This window comes from Colossoma macropomum, unplaced genomic scaffold (genome assembly GCF_904425465.1).
Source record: "Colossoma macropomum unplaced genomic scaffold, Colossoma_macropomum, whole genome shotgun sequence".
Taxonomy (NCBI): Eukaryota; Metazoa; Chordata; class Actinopteri; order Characiformes; family Serrasalmidae; genus Colossoma; species Colossoma macropomum.
In genome coordinates, this window is record NW_023494785.1 from 39,120,132 (window position 1) to 39,133,107 (window position 12,976).

A 12,976-nucleotide genomic window follows, 5' to 3' on the forward strand; every position below is an offset into this window, starting at 1 on the left:
GCGCAGTAACACCGAGCCTCTCCGGAGTTTCGTTTTCATGTGGAGAATGAAGGTAATGTAAAGGACTCGGCGCAGTGCGGTCAGTGTTTGTGGCACCTCTTAGATGGACACCACTGTATCTGACCGCTGCATGGCTGCCACACCCGGTAAGTGTTTTCTCGTTCAGTCCATCCCGAAATGTTCTCAGCTTTACTCGCCGGAGCTTTGAAAAAAAGTTTTTTTTTTTTATTATTTTTCCGTTCCACCTTAAATGGCTTAACTGGCGCAGCATTACAGTCAAACTCTACGTTCGCCCGCTGCATTTAAGGTGGAACGGCGAATTCGAATAGGAAGTTAACTTGAGGTTTTGTATAACCGAGGAAGTGGGGGGCTCATGGTGAAGTAGACTTCAGTTTACCTCACAAAAATAAGAAATGCTGCTTGAAACTGACGTAAATGTAAAATTTTAGAACTCCCTTCGGTGTGAGGCATCGCTAGCATTGAAAACGTCCACATTATGCTTCTGTTTTGCCTCCCTCAACAGACAAAACCCTGCGGCGCCAGCTCGGCACCCTCTCGAAGTGCATGTCCGCCAGTTTGGTGGGGAGAATATCGACGTGTTTATGCCGGTCACGTATCCTCACCGAGTATGAGGTCCAGCTGATCCAGACTCAGGGCACGGACACCCAGAAAGCCTCTCAGCTGCTGCTCACGGTCCTCCGCAAAGGGTCCAGAGCCTGTCAGCTTTTCTTCAAATGTCTGGCCGTGTGTAGCCCCTCGCTGTTCGAGACGGTCACTGGCTGCACAGGTAGGTGCTAAACAGACCACAAAATTCAGTAAACAAGATGTAAACAAAGTCATTCAGAGTGGCTTGATGTGGTGCAGTGGTGGTAACAGGAACCAGAAGTCCTGATATCTACAGCGCAAATCTAGCCATTTTATTTACTGTTCAAAATGAGCAGAGAACCTATAGCTGCATTCCTTTCTGAGTTATTATACGTTAATAATGGTAAAATAGTGGTGAATCTGAATGAGGTAGTTTTCCTTCCTATGTTGCCTTAGAACAGGAGTGTCAAACCCAACCAGTAAAAGGGCCATATTAAAAAAATCTTATCAAATCCGTAGGCCAGAGAAAAAAATGTTTTATTTCATTTTTAATCAATGTTGTGCTATAACCCTAACTGGCCATGGTTTATTCAAAATATGCAAAATCAAATTAAACACAGAGCAGCGCAATACATTTCAATTAGTGTAGTAAAAAACATTACAATAAGATTAAGTGACCCTTATTAGTCCCACAACGGGTAAAACTTCACCTCCGCATTTAACCCATCCATGCAGTGAAACACCACATACACACTAGTGAACACGCACACTAGGGGGCAGTGAGCACACTCGCCCAGAGTGGTAGACAGCCCTATCCACGGCACCCAGGGAGCAGTTGGGGGTTAGGTGCCTTGGTCAAGGGCACTTCATTCACGTACTGTCGGCTCAGGGGATCGAACCGGCCACCTGCCGGTCACAAGGCTGGTTCCCTAACCCTCCAGCCCACGACCGTCCCCTGAATAATAAGTACTTAACTCAGTGCTCACTTAAGTGCTGTATAAAGAGACGCGTCTTCAGTCTTCAGTCAGCCAGTGGGAGTTCGTTCCACCACCTGGGTGGAAGGACAGAGAAAACTTTTATAAGCATTAGAAGTTTAAAAAAAATCAGATTCCTGTCACCAGCATTGTAAATCATTTTGACTTGGTAAATGTGTGTCGTGTCATTTAGACATATAGGTGCACTGCAATGAGAATTCCTGTCTGAAACGGAAACTGAAATTCAGGACGCACCTGACCGAAAACCAAAACTGAAAATAGTTTTGACTGTGTGGGTTTTCGTTTGTTTATGCTTTTGAATAAACATAGTATACATAAAAACTAGAAGGTGAGAAAGAAAATACATTTTTATTATTGGTAAAATCGGCTTTCAGTAGGACAAAACTGAGCGAACTGTAAATAAAAAGCAGTTTACATAAGATAAACCGACTAAAATGATTGCAGTATTATTATGGCTGCAGAATGTCCTTCTATCCACAAAATCCAACGTCTTTCACTACTAACAGTCATCTGAGGCAGTGAACCACTGATATGGTGCTTTCAAGTGGTATCAAACCTCTAATGGAGAAGTCGCTCTGTGTTGTACTTCCTTTTGACCTGGCATGAACAGAGGATATGAAACACATGTCTAATGTTACTTGTAGGGACTGGGGCATAGCGCTACGTGGCCAACTTTCTTCCCACTTTAAACGAGTCTGTTCTGACAGAAGGACAGTATTTTTAATACACATTATTTGTAAAGTTTTTTTTGTAAAGATTTTGATATTTTGTTGTAGTCCTGTTAATATTTTGGAGTGTTTTTTGGCCAAAACTGAGCCTTTTCTTCAACTTTGATCCAAAATCCGAAGTGCCGTATTTTACGTAAGTGTTTCTTTGTCCAAATTTTGGTGCATCCTTAATATATTTCGAGGGCAGAACTCTTGTTTTTAGTCAGATGCATTTTGTGCATCCTTGTTTAATTTGTAATTCCTTTTTTGAGTTGAATTTGATTTACCTGGTCTGCTTTGCTGTGTCTTCTCACTTCCAAAAGGATCCCCAAAGACTTCACTGCTTATGTTAATAGGTGCCTGATTTACTAACAAGCTCTATGAGCTTGAGCAGTTAGTTATTATATAACTTTTTTACTTGTATTTTTTCTTGGCTACTTTTACTTCTGCTTGAGCTGTTACTTCACAGAAGTAACAATGCTTGCATTTGGTTTTAGGCCACTATGCCTACTTCTGCTTGTTGGTCTATAAACTTGTTTTGTGTGCGTCTCTGTGTTGCAGTGAGGGCAGCGGACGTAGACCACTATCATTTTGAAGATGACAACTGTTCAGGTATACAAAACCCCTGATTGTGTTCTTTTGGCCTGCCAGTTGTACAGATGTACAGGTGTAGATGATCCATTAAATAGCATTTAAAACAGGGTGAAAAGTGGATAATCTCACAACATGCCTACTTATAAGATTAAGATAACTTAAAAAAATGCATGTTTTTGTTCTTATCTTAAATAAAAATTGGCATGATGGTGCAAAACAAAATCCCATTTTCCTTCATATGGAACACAAATAGTATGCCTCCTTTCCCACTTCACCTTTTGTTAGTATTTCCACTGTATGCCTCCTTCCTCATTCCTTTGAACTGAGTGCTGAATACCTCTTGATTATGGTCTCTCATTGCATGCGCTTTATTCCATTTTTTTTGTTCTCACAGAGACAAATGGAGCAGTTCCACCATATATCATAAATATACACAATTCCTCATTAACCAACTGCATCATCGGAAACAACAATGACTTGTGCTGTCTCCTCTCTCGGACTGATGTTACTAATGGTAAGAAGAGCAGAAAATATCTGACCAATATACAGTGTGTTCTGTCCTAGATTATGAGCTGGCTGTGTCTACAATATATCGCTGCTGTCGGAAGAAAATCTCCATTTTTGTCGTTTTTCAGTTTTTGACATAATTTGAAAATGCCTGTGGCTCTTTACCTTGCGTGTAAATGTCATGAAAAATGGACCAAAAAAATGGCCTGAGATTACTTGGAAAAAAGTCTGGTTCCATTGACTTACATTAAAAGTAGAGTAGGTTTTTTCCTTCTCCTGTAAAGTCACAATTTTGGAGACAACAGCGATATACTTGGTTGGAACATTACGTTTTTGTTTGAAAATGGTTGCAGTTCCCACACCGTTCACACGATTTGGATGTAAATACTGTCAAAGCTTGAAAAACTGCACCAATAACAATAACTTTGGCTCTCATTCACTAATATCTTCCTAATTTTTCTTACATTTGTTCTCGAAAAAGGTCCTAAGAAAAAGTCTACGTCAGATTCATGACATGATATTAAACCACAGATTTGTTCGCCCCTCTGTGCTCTTGAGGGTGTGAAGATTCTGTTCTTACCTAAGAAAAAATCCCAAATAAGAAAACACTGGCGAATGTCAGAAGCTTCGTGAAAACTGCATGAGAGGGTTTTAGGAAGAAGGTGAATGGTGAATGAGGCCCTTTGTCGACATCCAAACATTGATGGGCTTTTATGGACCAGTACTGGGAGACACTCATATAAGGCCCCTCAACCATTCACACTGGGAAGTCAGAAATAATTTTGGTGCAGTTTTTAAATTGATCACTATGTTTCTTTCTTCTTCAAAGATAAGTTGGAAGACATGCAGAGGCCTGACCAGCAAATGGTAGCGCAGGACCCCACGGAGGCTCCCAGCATCCAGGTGCAAAGCTCACATGTAGAGTACGTCATCATAGGGGACAACAACTACATGAGCATTGGGAGCAACGAGGAGTCAGGAGAGCAAGAACAAAGAGAGAGCGAGCTTGAAGATTCTGAAGGGTGAAATGGATTAAATATTGAGGATGGACTGTAATGAGTTGTTATCCACCATTTCTCTAAATGAGAACGGTGTCTCTGTAGTAGAGAATGGATCACGGTCACAGGGAGAGAGAGAGAGAGAGAGAGAGAGAACCGCATTGCTTAGGATGTCACCATATACACAAGAAAGTGACGCCGCTGACATAACATAATGCCAAATTTGGGCTGTTTGATCCGTTATTTTACTGGGACGGATGTAGTTATTCTAATGTATATATACCTGAACTAAACTCACATAGCTTACTTTGGGATCTGGTAATGGCATGTGTGGTTTGGAAGTAAACAAATAATGATGCATTATTGATTATGATGTAATTTTTAAATAGGATTTTGACAGAGCTGGAATTGTGGTGAATGCAGTCACAAATGATCTGTATATGAAGTAAAAAGCATCTGAAACTATTCTAAACCAGTCCTATGTAACTCTGCATTCACACCGGCAGCAACGCGATGCGACAAAGTGGCCGGACGTCATTCATTTTCAATGGGAGCTGTCGATTTCCGGCGAACCGTTCCGCGAACGTTGGCGACGCGAAGTGGGTGGAGTGAGCGATGCGACAAACAGTGTGTCCCAATTTAGGGACTGGATCCTTCGAAGGACGCAGTCTGCGAGGAGGTGTCCTTCGAAGGCTGCTTAGACCCGCGAAGGCTGAACCGAAAAGAGACGGTCTGCATTACAGCAGATTTTCTGTTTGTGTCACAGCCCCGCTGTTCCTGCCCTCACCGCTGCGCCACGAGACGCTGCTCTTATCAAGTTCTTTTAACGTTCTTTAGCGATGGAGCCAGAAACTTTGATTTTAGTTGTTTATTTTTTCATTTATTAGAGCTGGAGATGCTTCACCACCGGCTACTGATGAGATTGTTTTGTATTTTGTTGTTTTTGTTTTTTTGTTTTTTTTTACTTTTAAATGAACTTTTAAATTTGTATCGTTAGCTATTCGCCTCAGTTGAAACCCAATACTTACATTTATATATTTTTAGCATTTATTTAAAAGTGTACTTCTCAGTTCGCCTTAGCTCAGACAGCTAACAGACAAAAAGCTTCCTCAGAGTAAGGCTTGAAATTGAAGTATTTCACTAAAAACCACAAATCAGTAAACAAGTAAATAACATGTCTTACCAGCTCAAAATGTTCATGTAGAATTGTAGTATCAGTAACAGTTTACAGTGAAAATAAACTTTAGTTAGCTTGATGCTAACTTGTTATAGTTCCCATAGAGAAGCTCACGTAAATTAGCATTTTTACAGCGATGGAAATTGAAGAAAAATGCATTATGTTACGAAAGAACTATGCAAGAAATTGTGATGCATCAGAGTCATATGGTAAAAAATACATACTTCTGGGGAGTATGCGGCACTAGAGTGGTGACTTCGGTAGTGTGCCCCAATCTCTCTCTCTCTCTCTCTCCATATATATATATATATACATATATATAAAAACTGTGTGTGTGTGTATGTTGTCACTGTTCAAGAACAGTGTCGAAATTCCCGAACCCTTTAATGTGCATATTTGCGTTTAAACTACCTTTTAAAAACCAGTTCTCTGTTTTGCTATGATCGGTACCTCAACATTGATATAAGGACACAACTGTTATACAGTATTTCAATAAGCTACGTATCACTGCTAAGCAAACTATGTTTATTGATATTGAGTGTTTTTTATAATATTCCTATGGTATTTATAAAGAGATGTGCATATTGTTAAAGAGTATTGCTAATAAACATGTATATATTGCTTAAAGATGCACTATGTGCAGATGTTTTGTCTCTTTTTTTTAATTATTTGGAGCATTTAAAATGCTAGCTTTCTTTGAGGAATCTAAATGGCTGAATTTAACTACTAGTGAAGATGACCAAGTTCTGGACTACATTCAAGTATATTCATGTTGTGGTACATCTAGGAGTTGAGAAAGCAAGACTTCAGTGGCATTTTCATTCTCACAGTTCAATTCACCATAACTAAACCACCTGTGTTTTTTTAATGCTGGTTACAGTAACCTATTTCTATTATGTCTACTGTGTAATGTTTACGCACATTTTACAGCTTGTTTATATTAGATGACGACGAATGAAGTAAGCAACTCGTGCATGGCTACGTTCACATTACCAGGTTGAAGTGGCACAGATCTGATTTTTTGCCCTAATGTGACTCAGATCTGTTGTTTTCAGGGCTGTGCGGACACAAATCTGATCTTTTCAAATCTGACCTGAGCCGCTTTCATATGTGGTCCTAGATCAGATACGTATCCGTTTTGTGGCCATGCGACCTTAATGTGACGCTCAGATCGGAATTCATGTCCTTTTTTTCCACTGCGCGTGCGCCATCATTCAGCGTTACCATGGCAGCAGCGCTGAACAAAGGTTAAAGCCTGTAAACGGTGGAAAAGAAACACATCTCAGGTTTTTTCTCCTTCGTCTCGCTCTAATAATGAAGCTGAGAGTTGATCAGAGTTAATTATCTTCAGCGAAGCTCGTTCTGCTCGTTAGTCTGTGCTGATGCACGTGATTCATTCACGTGACGTTACTAAGTAGGATGTGCTCATGTGGGTCATTTCAGGACGCCAGTTTGTTCACATTAATGACAGATTTGAATCACTTACCTAAACGTGTGTGAACCATCGAGTCAGAGAGATCAGATTTGAGCAAAAAATCGGATTTGAGCAACGAGCCTTGTAATGTGAACGTAGCTTATGTTTGAATTGAAAACAGCGATGAAGTGTACAATGGTTGTACTGAGTAGTGTACTTATTAGTGTGCACTAGATAGTGCACCAGTATGCAGAACAGTTTTAAATATGTACTGGTGGACAAAGTTCTTACTAGTGTGCACCAGCATTATACAAGACAGTTTTAAATGTATTAAGTACTGATGGACTCATTTGCACTCATTTGGACTAGCCAGTGTTCTTTCTAGTGTGCACTAGTGTACCAGTATATAGAACACGGTTCTTTAGGCAAGGTTCTATGCTATTGCTCAGAGAACCATTTGTGGCACATTTTGAAGAGCGAGCTAGTGTTCTAACTTGTGTGCACTAGCTAGTGCACCATTGTACAGAAGAGCTGTGCCACAAATGGAAGTGTATATTAAATACTGGCAGCTGCTAGATTTACATTACCTCAGTGCTCAGTGTTCTTAGTAGTGTGCATAACTAGCAAACTAGCAGTGGTGAACAGAAACTAAGTACATGTAATTCGTTACTGTACTTAAGTAGTTCTTTCCTGTATCTGTACTTTATCTGTATCTGTATTTCCATTTTGGGCAACGTTTTACTTTTACTCCACTACATTTTGCGAAATCTGTCATTCCTTTTGGCTTATATGTGTAGAAAAATGTAACATTTCAAAACAAAAGAAGCACAAAGCAAACACACCAATCCACAGCGCGCACTTTGTTTTGAGCTTGTTTTGACCTGTTTGTCATACCGACCCAGTGCAGCACACGGTTCAACATCAGTGCAGCAGCGTAACATTTTGGGAGAGTCTATTCAACATAAATGATGAACTAACCTAACTTTGTGTAAATAGGCCACAATACAGAAATATGTACACATATGCAGTTGTGACTGACGTGTCTTTTTTCTGAATTTATACGAACACTTTCATTTTATAGTAAATTAGTTTTGGCTGGTTTATGTTTATGAACAGAGACCTACAGATGCAGTTTAGTAAAGAAAAACTCATTTGTGAATCTGAGTTTAAAGCAAGTTTTTATCAAACTTAAACTTGTAACTAAGTTGCAAATAAATCTTAAACTGAAACTTTGCTTGTTTGCAAAAGGTCATTTCAGAGCCACTCAGTTCTACCTAATGGAAACGGTTTGCCTTCAGTGTTTTGTGCTTATGATAATTTTAATAGACATCAGCGTCGCTAATTAATGACCTTCTATTAAAAGACTGGTTTACCAAGAGAGACACTGGAGTATTTTCACCTAAAATGAGTTAATGAAGTTAATGAGTCTTCTTACAAAAATCATAATAGGACATCAGAGCCATAATTAATCTCTTAGTACTTTTCCTTTTGATACTTAAGTACATTTGAAGGCAAGTACTTTTGTACTTTTACTCAAGTGGAGGTCTAAAGGGAGGAACCTCTACTTTTACTGCAGTAATATTTTACCTTGGGTATCTCTACTTTAACTCAAGTTCATGGTTTGTGTACTTCGTCCACCACTGCAAACTAGTATACTAGTAGAAGAGTTTTAAAGGTATTGAGTACTAACGGACTGCTGCTGCTGCTGTTGCTGACCGGCGTAAACCGAACAGTCCTAATGCATACATTTTAAGGACTGGAGGAGTTACACCAGCCACCGTCCTTACTAGTGTGCACTACTTAGTGGACTAGTATGCAGGGCGCTTGTGCGCCAATTGGAACTCGAAAGACAACAACATCCGGCGTACACTTCCGCTGAGCAGTGTTTCAAATGCAGCGATTCTCCGGTCTCAGAATGAGCCTGTACTAACGCCTAACTTTAGTTTTAACATGTTTTAAAATAGTTATGGAGCCCGGCCTACATTGTCCTTATTTAGTAACTCCCCGCTTCAGCTATATAACATCATAGTCTGGAGGTTTCCGTGCTAGTCAGCCTGGCTAAAGCTCGTTTCTACCGTTAGTCGCTTCTGTTGTTGTTGGCTGGCAACAGGTGTGGAGGTGTGGCGTCGTGTTTACTTCACCGTTTTCATGCTTTAAGCTCAAAACATGCAAACCACAGATATTGGCAGTAAAGAAGACGGAAAATTGTGGCACCGCAAACCAGTGCCATCAAATAATGGGTAAGTTTTGGGCTGGTGTTGCTCAAACTGCAGATGCTTTTAGCTAAATGAAGCTGAATAGAAAGAGATGTAGCTAGCTAACCTAGTTAGCTAGCACGCGTGAACCTAAAGGGGAATTCCACCGATTTTTCAACATTTCATTCTGCATGAATACATCCTTAAGGTGTAAACAAGGTCATTCAGCGTGGTTTGATGTAAATGCTTCGTTCTAGACAGACTTACAGAACCAGAATTGGTAGTTACCAGACGTCTGGAGAATTGAATGCCTCTAAAAGCACATTATGACTGCGCTGACTGATTGGTTTACTGTAGTTTTGGGAAGATTTGGGCTTAAAATGTATTGTAAAATGGATTCATGGCAGAGACGAACTTGCAGGGCTTGGAGGTTCACTGTTAGTAACTTATAGTAAACTATATTTGTGTTGCAATTTCAGCCCCTGGTTCCTCTCACCACCACTGTAAAGAAACACTCTGAATGACTGTTTAAATCTCGACCATTAAATCCCAGTCAGAATGACCAGTAGTATCATTGACGTCCCGTATGAGATTTCATAGTGCTTTTCATTCGTACCCTAATCTGTGATTTTGCGTTTATTGGCTAACTATAAAACTAGAATGGAAAAGGGACGCACTGAGTGCCTTGGGTTTTGTTAAAGGGTGCGCTGGTACGAGTGGATCAGACACAGCAGTGCTGCTGGAGTTTTTAAACACCTCAATGTCACTGCTGGACATCCTGTGGCCACTGATGAAGGACTAGAGGATGACCAACACAAACTGTGCAGCAGCAGATGAGCTATCGTCTCTGACTTTACATCTAAAAGATGGACTGACAAGGTAGGAGTGTCTAATAGAGTGGACAGTGAGTGGACGCAGTGTTTACAAACTCCAGCAGCACTGCTGTGTCTGATCCAATCAGACCAGCACAACACACACTAACACACCACCACCACATCAGTGTTACTGCAGTGCTGAGAATGATCCACCACCCAAATAGGACCTGCTCTGTGAGGGTCCATGGGGGTCCTGACCACTGAAGAACAGGGTAAAAGGGGTTTAACAAAGTATGCAGAGAAACAGATGGACTACAGTCTGTAACTGTAGAACTAAGTGCACCTATATAGTAAGTGGAGCTGATAAAATGGATGATGAGCGTAGAAACAGGGACATAATGTTATGCCTGATCGGTGTATATATATATATATATATATATATATATATATATATATATATATATATATATATATATTACACACACATACACACACACCTATTCAGCCTACAGCACTTTAGCCCCACCCATTCACACTAGAGTGTTTAAGGAGTGTTTCAGTCCTGACTGCTTTTTTGAACAAGGCACAATACAGTGAAGCCAATCAGAACAGACCTTATTTACATATCAATTATGAAGGCAGAGCAACAAAAACTGTCTTTTTAATTCTAAGGGAAGAAGAAAGGTAGGAAAAAGAATTACAGCTGCTTATTTTACATAGACTGCCACCACTGTTATAAACCTCCGGGGGAAAAAACTAAAAATCCAAGAAATACAAGAGAAATGTAGTATGTACACCCTAAAAACAGAAATGTGAGCCAAGTTTTTGAAGCCTGACAAAGTAATCTGAATTGAACAGGCCATATTGAAACAGCAGAAGTGACATTAGGTCACATTGATTTGCTATATTTGAAATTCCATTCTCATATTAATTCACATTAACAACGTGAACAGCATCTTTTGCTGCTTATCTGTTTTAAGGTGCAAAATGTTGAATATGGAAGCATAATTGCCCCAGAGGTCTGTTTAGGTGTTCTTACTCATGATGCTCAGAATAACCTTAACCTTGTCTTCTGTTTGCTCTCCCTCCCACTCTCAGCATCTTGGTGACTGTGATTCGCAGCGCGTCCGCTTACCAAAGCAAGACAGTCCGTTTCCTCCAGGTAGCGTTTGACACTACTGGGGAGTCGTTCCTTGCTGGTGATCACCATGGGAATATTTATGTAATTGACATTAGCAGAAACAGGTAGGTAAACCGCCAAAGTGCTACTCACTTTATTTCTATAGCTGGGCCAGCCATGTAACATCCGCTGTCATTCGGCAGGTTCAAGCTGGTTCAGAAAACGGGGCAAGCATGCACTGCCTTAGCTTTCAACCTGCGCAGAACAACCGAGTACCTGGTAGCCCTTTCCGATTATTCCATCAAATGCTTCGACCAAGGTATGTGCTAGTAGGCAGCCTCTTTCAGGTTCCCAGAGAGCTGTGCTGAAGAAACAGACTGAATAATCAGAAATGTACTTAAATTCCACCTTATCCCAAATATCAGTGATTAGCTTAACATGAAAAAAGCTTAATGTGGCTAAATGTACAAAAAACTACTAAGAGGAAATTTCTCTCATGGATTACTGGTCATGAGCGATCTCTGCTGCCAAAAATGTGAGAATTTATAAATGTTTTAAAATCGATTGTTCAAAATTCCTGCTAATTAAATCTTTAAAGTGTAGACAAAGTCATTCAGAATGGTTTGATGTGAAATGCTGTCTCACGGAAAGCCATTACATGACATGGCTATGAATGCACTGCCTGATGCCAGAGACTTTGCTTTCTGATAGTTTTGAGATGAGATTTTGGTCGAAAACTATTAAATTTTTAGCACCTATTAATAGCAGAACAACACACGAAGGGAGTTGTAAGTCAAAGTAGTCCCCAAAGAATGCTTATACAACATTTAAAAATGAAGAACACCCATGTGGGTTCATTGATTGTTGTGAATAGCAAATAAAATGGCTATATTTAGTTGTACACATCATAACTTCTGGTTCGTGTTCAAGAAAAAATTGTGAAGTCAGAATTTTTCACAGTCATGATAGGAACCAGGCGTCTGAAGAGTTTCCTGCTCCTGAAAGCAGCCTCACTTAAAGACATTGCATGCAGTGGTTATGAATGTTTTATTGTTTTATGGTAGTTTTGACATAAACCTTTAGGCAAAAATGGAATTTTTTAATCCGTTCATGTCAGAGAGGTACATGCAAGTCTGTAAATTTCTCCACAGTTGACCAGTTTAACTTAAAAATTATTGCTTTATTTTTGTAGCACAAATTTTTTCGGTAGTAGAAAGCATACATTGCCATGTAATAACGTAAAAGTTATTACATAATAGTTAAAGCACTCATGACCAGTAATTTGACCAGGAATTTGTGAGAGAAATTGAAGGTCTCTGCTTTAGTATATTAAACCATGTTAAGCATTTTAAAACATCCCATAAGACGTGCTCTAAAGTTTCCTTCTTTAGCTTTGCCCTGGAGCTATGATCCCAATGTAGCTAACAAGTAATGGAGGCTTATACCCCACCAATGGACATTATGGATTTCACATACTTAAAAAATAATTATATTAAGAAGTTAAGCAATTTCAAACCGACTTACATGATTTCTGACACTGTATGGCTGTTCTCTGTAAAAATAGACCAATGGACATGGCATAGCTAAAAAACATTAGTAGCAACCAGCTGGAAATGGAAGATTTTTGGTCTACTACTTTTGTCCATTTTAATAGATAACAGTGTTTCATACAGGGTCAGAAACCACCAGCATGTCTACAGTCTTATGCAAAAGTTTGGGCACCCGTGGTGAAATTGCATGTTTTATAATTATTATTATTATTATAGAGAATGTGATTTATTGTAGATAACTTATTGAAGTGTAAATAAGTTGACATTCTCTGTTTTAAACAAACTGCATTTAAACAAACTAAAATTTAGTGAACACATT

The 12,976-nt window shown here is 39.6% G+C and overlaps 2 protein-coding genes across 2 annotated transcripts in view; both read left to right on the plus strand.

Moving 5' to 3' along the window:
• Window positions 1–6,190, plus strand: si:dkey-29h14.10. The gene is made up of 5 exons (XM_036593958.1): window positions 1–146; window positions 524–787; window positions 2,849–2,899; window positions 3,276–3,395; window positions 4,218–6,190. The coding sequence occupies exons 1-5, from the start codon at window positions 104–106 to the stop codon at window positions 4,412–4,414; spliced, it is 675 nt and encodes a 224-aa protein (XP_036449851.1). The 5' UTR covers window positions 1–103; the 3' UTR covers window positions 4,415–6,190.
• A 2,662-nt stretch (window positions 6,191–8,852) lies between these two features.
• tbc1d31 (TBC1 domain family, member 31) overlaps window positions 8,853–12,976 on the plus strand; it is a 29,670-nt gene continuing 25,546 nt past the window's right edge. Inside the window, exons 1-3 of the mRNA XM_036593969.1 lie at window positions 8,853–9,217; window positions 11,086–11,232; window positions 11,311–11,426. Of these exons, the coding sequence (XP_036449862.1) occupies window positions 9,144–9,217; window positions 11,086–11,232; window positions 11,311–11,426 (337 nt within the window). The 5' untranslated portion in view covers window positions 8,853–9,143. The remainder of the gene's footprint in view (window positions 9,218–11,085; window positions 11,233–11,310; window positions 11,427–12,976) is intronic.